This window comes from Elephas maximus, chromosome 2 (assembly GCF_024166365.1).
Source record: "Elephas maximus indicus isolate mEleMax1 chromosome 2, mEleMax1 primary haplotype, whole genome shotgun sequence".
In the NCBI taxonomy this organism is placed as follows: Eukaryota; Metazoa; Chordata; class Mammalia; order Proboscidea; family Elephantidae; genus Elephas; species Elephas maximus.
In genome coordinates this window covers 67,090,383-67,105,307 of record NC_064820.1, presented here as the reverse complement: position 1 = coordinate 67,105,307, position 14,925 = coordinate 67,090,383, and the positions used below count along the sequence as shown (strand labels likewise).

Genomic DNA, 14,925 nt, shown 5'->3' with positions numbered 1-14,925 from the left:
GTAGGCAAACCTACATTATAGAACTTGGGCTCAATCATAAACCCAAAGCACAGACTGAAAAGGTTTGAAACAGGAAATGACAAAATCATACATATATGTCAGAAAACATAACATGGCTACTTTGAACTGAACAGACTGTAAGGTCACAAAAACAGAGCAGGATAACTGTACTAAATGTTGATGACCATCTGCAGCAAATCATAAAGCAACAAAAGAATTCTGTGGCATCTCCAGAAAACTAATTTCTGAAAACTGTATATTTTCTAAACAGTAAAAGAAAATGATGAAATTTCTCTACTTTGATACTGTTTGCCAAATTCTATCCCAGTAAACAATAACCCCATTGCTGCTGAGTCAATTCCAACTCATAGCAACCCTACAGGACAGAGTAAAACTGCCCCACAGGGTTTCAAAGGAGTGGCTGGTGGATTCGAAGTGCTGACCTTTTGGTTAGCAGCCCGAACTCTTAACCACTGGGCAACCAGGGCTACGCTGGTAGGTGCAGACAAAAGTACAAACTATTCATGCTGAAGAAGAAAAAAAAAAAAACAGCTAAATAATTATCTATTGTATAAAGACCGTTATTTCCCTGCCTAGTTCTATCACTTTTTTATAAATTTAATGAATCTAAGTTCTAAATGTGGCTTCTGTAAGGACAGAGTAATTTTACACATGAGAAGTCCAGCAATCCTCTGTAGAAGGACAGAAAAATGTTTAGGCAAATAAAGATCACTTTTTTTTTTTTGTCTCCAAATGTTACCTCCTTAGTCTAACCTTCATACCAACTGCTATTCAAGAAATAAAACGTCATTTTTACATAAGATTTCATAAAAAATTTGACTCATCATGCAGACAAAAAAAGTACTTTTGATCTTTTTAGAATCTAAAAGATGAGTTCTTTTTCAAGGTAAACATTTAGGATTGCTTAAGGGAAAATATTATGGTCTAAGTGGTACATACTGAGGACAGTCGTCGTCTTAGGATGAAGAATTTGGAATTTTCAGGATTTGGGGTAAGTTAACAAAGTATTGTTCTCCCTTCAAAATTTATAAAATCTAAATTAAAGGATATTGCCAGCAAGAATAAGGTAACAATGGAAAAAATACTGAAGTTGTCAAGAATTTCATTTTGCTTGGATCCACAATCAACACCCATGGAAGCAAGAGTCAAGAAATCAAAAAACCCATTGTCTTGGACAAATCTGCTGCAAAAAACCTGTTTAAAGTCTCAAAAAGCAAAGATGTCACCTTGAAGACTAAGGTGCCTGACCCAAGCCATGATGTTTTCAATCACTGCATATGCATGCAAAAGCTGGACAATGAATAAGACCCAAGAAGAACTGACGCCTTTGAATTGTGGTGATGACAAAGAATACTGAATATACCATGGGCTGCCAGACGAATGAACAAATCTGTCTTGGAAGAAGCACAACCCAAATGCTCCTTAGAAGCAAGGATGGCAAGACTACATCTCACATACTTTAGACATGTTGTCAGGAGGAATCAATTCCTAGAGGACACCATGCTTGGTAGAGGGTCAGCGGAAAGAGCAAGACCCTCAACGAGATGGACTGACACAGTGGCTACAACAATGGGCTCAAGCATAATAATGACTGTGAGGATGGCACAGGATTGGGCAGTGCTTCGTTCTGTTGTACACAGGGTCGCTATAAATTGGAACCGACTCAACAGCACCTAACAACAAAAACAGTAACACATGGATAAAAGAGTGGCAAGTGACTCAGCAGAACAGAAAAGACTGACACCTAACTGCTTGCCAGGGCGAACAGCTATCCAATGCAAGCAGATCTGCCATTCAGAACTTTGCAATTTTCAGGCAACAAAGACGGCAAGGGTATGGCACAGAGCTCAAAGCAGTAGAACTGGCTGAAAATCCGTACAGATTCCTTAAGTCACCTTCACCAATCCTGATGCAGTATAAAGAGATAGTGTCTGGAGAAATGAAATCAGAGAAGCACCAACTCAAGATACCAAGAACAAAGAAAGGTTGAGAGTGTTTCACCATTCAGGAACCCAACACTCATTTAAATCAACTTGGGATTAATACTTTGTTTTGATTCAATGGTATATGCTATTTCTTCATCTCTGTAATATCTTCTGCTTTTTTCACATTTTATACGTTCACTTTTAATTTTTATCAGAATCCATCAGCTTTAATGCCTGAAGTACTTTGCAACAGACTAGGCATAATTATAAGAGATTCATCAATACTTCTATTCAACATAATACTAGGAGACCTAACTGGTACAGTAAGACAAGAAAATTAAATAAAAGGCTTACAGATTGGAAAAGAAGAAGTAAAACTGTCTCTACTTACAGACAACATAATTGTGTATGTGAGAAATTCTAAGGAATCTACAATAAAATGAGTGGTAGATTTACTGGGGTTACAGGATACTTGGTCAATATACCAAAATCAATTTTATTTCTCTTCACTACCAATGAGCAACTACAAACTGAAATTCTAAAAACATCATTCGCAACAGTATAAAAAACAAGAAATACTTAGGTATGAATTTAACAAAATATGTGCAACACCTGTATAACAAAAACTATATAATATTCTTAGGAAACATTAATAACACCTAAATAAACATAAATTCATGTTCACGAATGAGAAGACTCAATATTGCTTAAATGTCATCTCTCTCCAAATTACTAGAGTTAATGAGATCCCAGTCAATATTTCAGCAGGCAAGTTTTTTAAGAAACTGACAGATAAATTCTATTATTTATATGGAAATGCAATGGACTGAGAATAACCAAAACTGTTCTTATTTGCTAAAAAGGTCATTTTCAATAGTAATTATAACAAACTCTCTCAAGCCATGCCATTTAGAATGAATTGATTAAAGAAACGAAGCCGAGTGAGTACATGATTATACGAAGTATTCCTGTTTCAGATTATGCGTGAGTAAAGACTACAAATCAAAACTCTACCCTATGACTAAGCAGAATACAATTGCCTAATCTGAGCAATAACAAAATGTAAAAAAAGTTGCAACTGCCATTCTCAGACTCCTTTTTCTTTCTTCTCTCCCAAATTATCAGCACAGCTTAAGTTATTAAATATTAAAAATGTAAAGGTTTAAATAATATAAAAGGACTTTTTAAATAAAGACTCAGTATTTCATCAAACTATTTCTAATATGTATTTGGATAAACACTTCCTTACATTCAAATATATGATTTCTTACCTCCTGATTAAATTTATGTGCCATCTCATTAAGAAGTGAAGAAAAAAAGCTAGTGTTTTGCAGCAGTACTCGACCCATGACTCCAAGATATGTGGACATCACTACAGGATACCTCTGTACAATTAAAAAACAGCACATGTAAAACTGTGTTAAGGTACAAGTATAAGAAATTAATTGACAATAACAGTCATCAGCAATATAAAAAACATTCTTCATATTCTTCTCTTTAGAATTAACTGAATTCTAAATGATCAATAAATATTATTAGTAATAAATTCACTCTAATAAATGAATGAATGCCTGACTTCTAACTTATGAAATATATGTCTATGTGTGTATCCATGTTTGTGCATGTGAGAGAGAGAGAAATCAATGGCATATGTATATTGCTTTAAGTGCTCCTAACATGGTTACATGAATCTATTTAAGAGTTGGATTTACAAAATAGCCAGTATTATGGTATGTTCAGTATACAAAAAAACGAGCACTACTTTCCCCTCATATTCTTAATAGTTAAGCATTGGAATTAGGTCATTAACCATTCCTTCTGCTTTGAATTATTGTGTGTGAATACACATGCATGTGAGTGAAAGAGAAGAAATGTAAAAGGAAATCTATACTTTCCTGTGTGGAGAAGGAAAGACAAAGTTGTATAACTACCATGAAAATTTACTTAAGACGATCAAAATAAAAAGACAGCTTTCTTTTTATATCTAACAACAATGAAGAAATACTTTCCCAATGAAGAATGGAGAATAATTAAAACTAGAACCCTAGAGTCCAATACTACCCTTAGAAGCTTAAGTAAAATCTTACCTCTCCTTCTATAATCCCCCTGAAAACACAAGGTAGAATCGGTTGGAACATTTGCGGGCCTAATACTGGGTTCACTTTAAGGGCATTTTCCACAACCTGAAACCAGAAAGAACATTTTTAATACTCAGAATTATAAGTCACTGCTTCATGCAAAACACTTAACAACAACAATGTATTTAAATATTACACACCAAGTTTGAGAATACAGTACATAGGGTATGCAATATTCCGGCACGCAATATTCTAGCATTGTTGTTGTGTGCCCTTGAGTCCATTCCAACTCACAGTGACCCTACAGGACAGAGTAAAACTGCCCCAGAGGGTTTCTGAGGCTGTAATCTTTACAGGAGCCAACTGCCAGGTCTTTTCTCCCAAGGAGCAGCTGGGTGGGTTAGAACCACCGACCTTTTGATTGGCAGCCAAGTGCTTTAACCACTGTGCCACCATGGCTCCTTATTCTAGCACTAAACACACTATTATAAGGCATTCTATTTTTAAAAACAAGCAGTTTCATCTAATGTATAAATATTTTGACACAGCTATACATCTTGTACAGAATTACATTTAATAACATTATGTTAGAGGAAGTAACATAGGCATCATGTTAATATAATTCTTACCTTTGCATTTTAAACCAATAACACTTAGAAAACGTTCAGTCGTAAAGGCAGCAAAAGGCTTTGAACAGTGAAAAAAGGAAGTGAGTAATAACTATTCTACTGCCAAAAACAAATCCACGTTTATCAGTAAATTGGAAGGTAAATGGCATGTTGTATATACACTGCATATTAAATGAAAAATCGTGTTCTTTTTTCATGTACACTTGTACAGATTATTAATCATGAACACTGATGTTGCATGTGAAAATTCTGAAATAGAATTTTTTAATTTTTTTCTTTAATCAATAAATAGAAATTACTTTTATAGGAGTGAGATGTGCCCTCTGTAACAAACGTAGCATGACATTAGATGCGCCCTCTGTAACAAAGGTAGCGTCGGGTGGGATTTTTTGTTGGTTTATTTTTGTTTATTATTTTTTAGAGAAAGAGGAAGTCAGTGGCCAGGAATCAGCAAAGAGAACCAAGAATATCTACCACTCTTCCAGCCCCACTGGTCAAGGGGTGGAAGAGAAAACAGACACCGTTTGAGAGGACTGCAGGGAACAGTAGTCTCAAGGCAGAGCCAGGTTTCTTTTATGGCTTCCAGTAGCCTTTATCAAGGCTGATATTAGCATTCTAAAGCAGGACACACCGTTCTATGCATAGAACGGCTTTTTACCTCTCCAATCTCTGCTTATTATGTGCCAGCCTGATCCAAACACTATGACAACAAAAACACCTCCACACATTTTAAGACATTCCCAAGGTAAGCAAGTAGCGCCCATGGCTAACAACATTCTCTAATTTTGAGCAAAAAGTGAAAGGAACATCCAAAGACAAGATTAAAAATAGGAAGACACTCTAGTGATGACTTAAAAGTCACAGAGTTCAAATTATGACTAATTCCACACTGAAGGTTCTTCCATGATGATCAAAATCCTACCAAACACTGATCAGCATAACGTCCCCCAGATTCATCCATGTTGTGAGATGCTTTGCAAATTCATCATCATCCTTTGTAACCGTGTAGTATCCCACTGCGTGCATGCACCAGTTTCTTTATCCATTCACCTGCTGATGGGCACTTAGATTGGTTCCATCTTTTTGTTATTGTCTGTAATGCTGCAATGAGCATGGGTGTGCATATGTCTATTCCTGTTACGGCTCTTATTTCCCTAGGATATATACCTAGGAATGCGATCGCTGGATCATAGGGTATTTCTATTTCTAGCTTTTTAAGGAGGTGCCATACCGTTTTCCATAGTGATTGTACCATTTTACATTCCCAACAGCAGTGTATAAGAGTTCCAATCTGCCCACAATCTCTCCAGCATTTGTTGTTTTCTGTTTTTTTGATCAAGGCCATTATTGCCAGGTCAGATGGTATCTCATGGTAGTTTTGATTTGCATCTCTCAAATAGCTAATGATCACAAACATCTCTTCATGTGTTTTTTAGCCACCTTAATGTCTTCTTTGGTAAAGTGTCTGTTCATGTCCCTTGCTCATTTTTAACTGAGTTGTCTTTTTGTTGTTGAGGTGTTTCAAGTTTTCTATAAATTTTAGAGATTAACCCTCTTTGGATACGTCATAGCCAAAAATCTTTTCCCAGTTGGTAGGTTCTCTTCTTATTCTTTTGGTCAAGTCTTTTGATGAAACTAAGTGTTTAATTTTTTAAGAGATCTCAGTTATCTACTTTATCTTCTGCTGCTTGTACATTTTTAGTATTCTTTAGTATTCTATTTATGCCATATATTAGGGCCCCTAGTGTTGTCTCTATTTTTCTTCCATGATCTTTATACTTTTAGGTTTTACATTTAGGTCTTTGATCCATTTTGAGTTAGTTTTTGCTATAATTTTTTTTTTCTATAAAGTATGTACCATGAATTCCCCAAATCCAATTTAAGATTATAGTCTTTTACTTAACTTCCTTGATTTTATATTTACATCTTTTTTTCTTAAACTGAAAAATCTCAGATCTTAATAAGTTTAATTTATTGCTTCTACCTACTGTATATTTTTTTATTACCTACTGTATATATTTCTACATATACATAAGCTTCAAAATAACAGTACCAATAATACAAATAACAGTAAGACTAATGAATGCAAATTAACAATTATCTCAGGGCAATAGTTTCAGCGATTCATCCAGCCTCCATGGCTCCAGAAATTCTGGATTCCATGAGAACTTGAAATTCTGTTCTGCGTTTTTCCCCTTTTGATCAAGATTCTTCTATAGAATCTTTGCTCAAAGGGCTCAGTAGTGGTAGCTTGGCATCATCCAGTTCTTTGGGTCTCACGTCAAAGGGGGCATTTTTTAATGGAGGTTAACTTTCTTTTTTAATCATGTAAGGTATCTAAATGTCCTCAAAGTCAGAGGGAGAGCAGATAGAAGCTAGATCTTCAGATGTACACTGTTTCATGTTTTTTACTTTGGAGACATGCAGATTATTTATATGGTTAACTTTCTATCTTAATCATGTAAAGGATCCACAGTCTTCAAAATCAAAGAGGCAGAGGAGATGGAAGCTGGACCTTTCAGGATGTACGCTGATTCATATTTTCGACTTTCTGTTGTTACTGTAACTCTTACCTTTACATTTTAAACCAATCACCCTTAAAAAATACTACACTCATAAAGGCAACAAAAGGGAAGTGGTGAAAAAGGAAGTTAGTAATACCTATACCACTGCCAAAAACAAATCTACATTGAGTTTATCAATACACTTGAAGGAAAGAGGCATGTTGTATATACTTTTTTAATCACGTAAAAAAATTACATACTTCTTTAATCATGTCTCCAAAGTAAAGAAATATGAAACAATATACATCCTGAAAGATCTAGCTTCCATCCTCTCTCCGTATTTTCCCTAGATAACCACCTTTATTAAACTGGTTTGTTTTTCCATTGTTATCTTTTTTCCCACTCTTTGAACAGAAGCAATCTGTAGACTGTTCTATTTGCTAATATTCTAGAAATTACTCTAAACCTGTATGCAGAGATCTTTTTCACTTCTTTTTAAAGCTGCATGGTACTCTACTGAATGGCTCAATAAGCTGTGGTACAGCTATTCATTCAATCACCTATTGCTGATTATTTTTTTGTCAGCACTTTGCTATTACAAATAAAGCTTTTGTACTTTAGTTTTAATCCATCTCTCCTCCACATATACTTACAGAGACTGTGTTCCTAAAACCTGCTTCCAAAACACAGACTTTTAGTTTGTGTCAAGCACTCAAACACAATTTTCTTGACTGAGGCTTAGACTGGAAGTCAAAATAGACTTTGAAGTAAGAATGCCTGGGTTTTCATCAAGACTCCAACACTTAGACAAGGTGTGTGACCTTAGATAAGTTATTTACCTCTTTGTGATTTAATTTCTTAACTGTAAAAGTGGGGAAAATAACTACTATCATCATAGGTTGATATGAGAATTAAATGAACTCTGTATGCTGTGTGCTTAGAAACATGCGTAGCATGTAAACCAAACCAAAACCAAACCCACTGCCGTCGGATCGATTCTGACTCATAACAACCCTATAGGACAGGGCAGAACTGCCCCACAGAGTGTCCAAGGCTATAAATCTTTAAGGAAGCAGACTGCCACATCTTTCTCCCATAGCCTCCTGTGGAGAGGTTAGTGGGTTCAAACTGCTGACCTTTCAGTTAGCAGCTCAGCGCTTAACCACTCTGCCATCTAAGCTCTTCATGTAGCACACGGCAATGCAAAGGATCAGCTATTTCTAATATTACAGAATATAAATTATATCTTAAAGATATTTGTGCCATCTTAAATAAGTCTTATTACAGCGAATGAAAGAAATTTGGCTCTATACTGTTTGATATGACTGTTTTTAACAGAAAAGAGAATTTCAAAACTTAAAGTAGTGTATAATACGTATCAACAAATTCTAAATTAAAGAAATACAAAAAATTGAAATGTGCATATTTTTAGATTATAATTGTATTCATCTAGATAACTTGTTCAGAGTCACAGAGTACAACAAAAGTCTAAACCATCTGATCCTACAACAGGCATACTGGTCTCTCCATTCAATTTTTATAACATTGTAATTTTCTGCTTCAAAGAACAAAGAAGGTAACTTCCACATACTGCCAGAAATTGGTATAACAGTAACATTTACTCAAAAATATATTAAAAATGTTACACAGCATAATAAAGAAACACTATCTGAGCAGTATTTAAAAACTAAAAACAATGATCTAATATTAAAAACTGTAATTACATTTATACCAGAACTCTGAGAATAGGACAACACCAAAAGTTTTGAGTGTTCTCTCAGCCTTCAAGTAATGGCATACAAGTATTACAGTCCTAAAATATTCCTTATATAAAAACAAATAATTTATTCATGATATCTAGTATATTCTTAGTATTTGACATCCATTTATTAAATAATAAAATCCAGCTCCTGGTACCTCAAATCAAATGTACAGTCATAGCTACAGCAATGTTATTACAAAAAAAAGTCTTAAACATTATCAGATCGCCAGTTTTTAATTCAAGTATATGTACCCTGCTAATGACCTACTGCTGGCATACTTGCACAGAAATTGTTTAATCTGTAGCTTGTGTTAAGTGTTATAAATACTTAAAATATATTTGGTTGATGATTAATTTGTGGTGAATCATTCAACAAAAAATACAACCAATGGAGAAATAATGACATCACTTTTTTCCATTTCAAGGGAAAAAGGGGAAGGAAAGATTTTCTTTCAAGTAAAATTATAATAAGGGTAGTGGTATACAGTATGCAAGTTTAGAATTTTCCACAATAAAAAATTTTTCAATAATTGTGTGATCCTGAGAAGAAGAATCAATACAATTATTTTTAAGGAACCTGCAGACATACGCAGGTTTTTGATAAGGAGTAAAGCTTCATCAGTGTGTAAATCATCTGTTTTTTAAAAGTAAGCTTAACTTACGCGTTCTTTATGACCCAAGCCATGGTGTTTTCAATTGCCTCCTATGCATGCAAAAGCTGGACAATAAGTAAGGAAGACCAAGCACAACTGATGCCTTTGAATTATGGTGTTGGTGAGAAATACTGACTATACCATGGACTGCCAGAGGAAGGAACAAATCTGACTTGGAAGAAGTACAGCCAGAATGCTGCTTAAAAGTAAGGATGGAGAGATTTTGTCTCAAGTGATTTGGACATGTTTTCAGGAAGGACAGTCCCTGGAGGAGGACACTATGCTTGGTAAAGTAGACAGTCAGCGAAAAAGAGGAAGACTCTCAATGAAATGGATTGACACGGTGGCTGCAACAATGGGCTCAGACATAACAAAGACTGTGACGATGGCAAAGGACTGGGCAGTATTTTGATGTGTTGTAAACAGGGTCACTATGAGTTGGAACCGACTCAACAGCACCTAACAACATTCTTCATTTTAAATAAACATTTCGTTCGAGAAAATGGTCAAAATAATGAGGTAGAACAATTTGGTTTGTTTTGTTTTTCTATACTAAGGTGTTAGTAACCAAATTAATCATTTGAGTCTAACAAGTAATACTGTTTTCCCCCAAAGGGAAATTATATAATTAGATAAAAATAGCAACACTTACATTAGCTTATTACATGCTAGGCATTGTTTTTAGTGCTTTATATATATAAGCTCACGTAATCTTCCTATCAACCCTAGAAAATAAATGAAGGTATCATCACCCCCATTTTACAGACGGAAAGTGAGGAACAGAGAAGTAAAATATCTTGTCCAGTAACATACCTATGAAGTAGAGAGCCAATACTCTAACTCTAGCAGTCTGCCTTCAGTCTACAGTCTTACCCACTACACTATTCTGCCTCTAATTATTTCACAAGCACAGAATTGAAAACAAATACTAAGAAGAACTGAACACTATTCTCCTTAGGACACATTCTAAAACCTTGCTTCTTGTATGAAGAAAATTACAGAATGCCCACTTCGAGTAATTCAGAACAAGGACTCTTTCAACAATTACTTCACTAATAATGTTGCACAAAAGCAAAAAAAAAAAAAAAAGCTTTCAATTCAAATTTGGTCCAAGAAGTTTTCAATGTGAGCAACAACCCCCTTTATTAATCACTTAGAATATATGGATTATAGTTTAACACATAGCATTTCAGATAATGCACAATTACATATCATTAAAAATAATTTAGCACAATTCCTTACATAACAGATGAGGAAACTGAAGTCCAAAGAATATTCAAGAACTATGTAAGTAGCATAGCTGGGTGTATAAACCAATGCACAGGAGCAACTGGAATTTATCACTGCCTCTCCCATGAAGAACACTATCTCCCATTTCCAGGGGACTTCAAATGATGAAGTCCATGAAATCTTGTCTAAATATTCCGATCAGAAATGACCACCACTCCTCCTAATTTCTGTAACACACATTATTTGCACTAGTCGTACATTATCTGCCCCAAGAATTATACAATTTAAGGGCTGAAAGACTGTTTTTGTATCCATTTATTCCAAACCTCACTTGTTATAAAGTGAGAAAACTGAAGCATAAAATGTTTAAATTCCCAAGGCTACCCAGATATAATTACTAGAAATTGGGCTATAATTGAGATCACTGCCTTACAATGCTGTTGTTTTTTCAAGCGCCTTGTATTCTGAACTACTGAGAACCTAAAATAGCAGTCCATGATTTTTTATATTTTGTTTCTAAAAGTCTCATCCTCTGCTAAGCAACTAGCACAGTGCTTTACCCAGAGTAGGAATTCAGTACATGAATGAACAAATTCAAGTTTAATATGCACTGTGGGCAAACTTCTGAGCAGCACAACTTTTACAATGACTTTCTATACTGATCTCCCTAAAGTATACTTGATCGCTAAGCTTGTCAGAGCCTCTTTTTATTGGAAGTGCTCTAACGAGTGGTGGTTACTACTACTGGAAAGGTTAAACAGTTTACATGATTTTTAAAATTTGAACATATGTTCAACTTTGTAAGGAATACATAGCGGGAACCTCTTCCTTTCCCCAAGCTTCCTTCATAGACACAAAGTATCAATGCTTGTATTTTGAAGATACCCAAGGTTAAATTAGAAATTTTTATCAGATCAGCTTAAGCTGTATATACATTTAGATGATCTCTAGAGTTTTATGTAAATGACTTATATCACATGAATATATTTTAAAAATTATAATTAAAAAATGTAGGATCTACATTTTTAAATCTAGTCTGCTGAATGCCTGTTTAGAAAAACTTCTATTCATTCACATAGGCATCCATATATTCATTTACTTTCGTTTATTCAATAAACACTCAAGTGTCTACTACACACCAGGTACTGTGGAGGCAAACTGTATGCAAGTGATAAGACATTTGGGCAACTAACAAAGAGTTTTTAAAAGAATGTTAAAGCTTTTTCTAGAATACCCCTAACATTTTGTCAGGGCAACTCCTGTACCCTCTACTTGGATGTACACTCTTGAATACACAGGACAGAAGACAGTAACATTCTAGGTGCTTGAGATGGTATTCCTAATGGATACAGTGATTATTGCTGCATAATCCTTAACAATAAGAATTATGAACCTCCCACCCTTCCAACTCACTTACTACGTATTCAGAGAAAATAGGGGGCATATTTACTGAACCTTGGATAATGGAAGACAGTATAGTCTAGCAGAAGAAAAAGATCAAAAAACACAAACTGACAAATCAATAATGAAAATATCAAAATTACATGCCAATTTTCTTCCAAGTTTCTTTCATTTCCACATGACCAATCAGTTTTTCCTTCCTTCAGCCAGAATTAAGTACAAAGCGTAAATTCCTCTTACTGTCTTCTCTACCTCCCATTTGCAAAGGGTTTGTTGTTGTTGGCTACCATTAAGTTGCCCCCGACTTATGGCGACCACACACACAATGGAACAAAATGCTGCCCAGTCCTGCCCTACTGTGGATCAGACCATTGTGAACCACAGGGTTTTCACTGGCTGATTTTCCGAAGTAGATCGCCAGGCCTTTCTTCCTAGTCCATCTTAATCTGGAAGCTCCACTGACACCCGTTTAGCAACACAGCAGCAGACAAGTCTCCACTGAAACACGTGTGGTGGCTGTACTTGAGGTGCACTGGCCAGAAACAGAGCCCAGATCTTCCCAGTGCAAGGTGAGAATTCTCCCACTGAACCACCAGTGCCCTCCCAGAAGCAGTGTACAACTGAATACTGTTAAAATAAAATTTCCTGTCCAAAACTATATCAACTCTTCTCCTTCTTACCAATCATCCAAACCCAAATGAAGGTATAATTTCATAAAAAGCAAAGATAAAACTTACAATGATATTCGTTTTAAAAGACAATACCTTGAGCACTTGAACTTGACCTTCTGTAGTAATTTCCTTTAACAGCTCACAAAAGGACTGACAGAGACCTAGTGCATATGTCTGAAATTCAATCAAAAAGCCAATTATACATATGAATATATGTGCAATATCAAAAAGGCACAAAATCCAATTTGAAACTCATTATAATCTATTTGAAAATTATAGACTAAGCATATAAAGATTCAAATTCAAAATTACACTATTTTAGTGTACACAAAGTTCACTACTACATTGATTTTTATAGGAACCTAAGGATATACTTATTTACGTATTTTCTGTGTTAAACAACATGACTTATAGAACTGCATTACATCTGTCTTCTAGTGGATCAAAGTTTTTTTTTCCCCCTTAAAGTAACACACAAATCTTAAATTTTGAAAACGTATACCCTGATTTCAAAGGGAAAACAATCAAAATAATGCAAAAACTACTACAACATACCTGTAAAAATTCTGTTGATGACAAAAAGATATAACCATTGATGATCTTAAAGCATGTTCTGAGATTTTCTGAACTTAGTTCTGCCAAAATAAAAAATTAAAAAATAAAATGGGCAAATTAACTCATTGCTTAAAATTAGTTTAAAAGAAGTGATTTAATTCTAAAATTAAGTAATATACCTTTTTTACAAATATTTTCTGAGTGCTATTTAAATGAGTAGTACATGTATCTGTCTAAAACCTGGCATTAAATGATAGCAATGCTATTCTAACTACTTCCCACTAGTTAGAAAACTTAGAAAAGAACATCAAGATCCTTTTTTGGTGCTTTCAGAAAAGAACTAGATAACTATGTGATACAACTTTTCATTTCATTTTAAATTTTTGGTGCTGGTTAAAGGGGTTAACTCAGTGAGCATTTACTGAGTGTCTACTGTGCTGACATGGAATATGCTACCCTACTTATGAAAAGATTTCCTATTACATGCCCCCCAATTATATTTTGTTTAGATATTCTCAATCCTCAGACTTTGTTCTTCAAATCGGCTCCCTTATAAAAACTTGCACATAAAAAAAATACTAGTAATAATGGTCTTAAAAATGTAATCACCACAATAACATACGAGTAGGAATTCTTTTCAGGTACAAAGTGAAAACCATTTGGAATATGAGCAAATGCTCATGCAATGCTATTTTACATGTCTTATTACATATAACAGTATAATACAACAGAATATAGACTGTATATTCATTACTACCCAGATCAAAAGATGATCCCAAAAATCATATATGTATAAATTCTTTATTGGTAATATTTTAAGAAATTCTATATACATGCAATAAGACAGACTTTAAAAAAAAAAAAAAAATTCCCCCTGGCAAAATACTGGCTTAGTCTGCTGGTTCTTGCTTAACTCGTAACATAAAGAAGTGAGAAAACATGTTCTTCAGATGCAAACTGCATCCATATCACTACTCATTGATACTATTTATAAAACACACAATTTTAAAAAGCTTTGAAAATTAGTTTAAATCACGTATTCATCATCACAGTGTTGAAATTTCATTAATACTTCACTCAAGTAACAAATCCTACGGAGTCAGTCATTGGGTACTTTTTCTTTTAAAATACTAGTAATGTTAACAGTAGGAGTAGCCATAGCAGTAACAAACATAATAGCAAAACACTTCAACAGTGCTTACAATGTGCCAGATATTCTAAACACATAACAGCTGACTGAATATTGATTTGATAAGGACTACACATCAACTAAAAAGCTTTCCATCAATAATTAAAGCACAAATGAAAGGGTACAGGGACAGGGAAAACTAGATTACAGGAAGCAAAACATCAACAATGGAATTAATGAGAATGTTAAAACACTGTGAAAAATGTAACCAATGTCTCTAAATAATATGTGTAGTAATTGTTAAACGGGAACCTAACTTACTGTGTAAACTTTCACTGAAAACACAATAAAATACTATCTAAAACAA

General features: G+C 34.5%; 1 protein-coding gene across 2 annotated transcripts in view; it reads right to left on the bottom strand.

Annotated features, from left to right (window-relative positions):
• Nucleotides 1-14,925, bottom strand: part of IPO11 (importin 11) — a 244,644-nt gene that overhangs the window by 95,463 nt on the left and 134,256 nt on the right. For both annotated transcript variants that reach the window (XM_049864207.1, XM_049864214.1), the window contains exons 23-26: nucleotides 13,430-13,509; nucleotides 12,968-13,048; nucleotides 4,034-4,129; nucleotides 3,218-3,331 (exon numbers count right to left, since the gene is read on the bottom strand). In XM_049864207.1, the coding sequence (XP_049720164.1) occupies nucleotides 3,218-3,331; nucleotides 4,034-4,129; nucleotides 12,968-13,048; nucleotides 13,430-13,509 (371 nt within the window). The remainder of the gene's footprint in view (nucleotides 1-3,217; nucleotides 3,332-4,033; nucleotides 4,130-12,967; nucleotides 13,049-13,429; nucleotides 13,510-14,925) is intronic.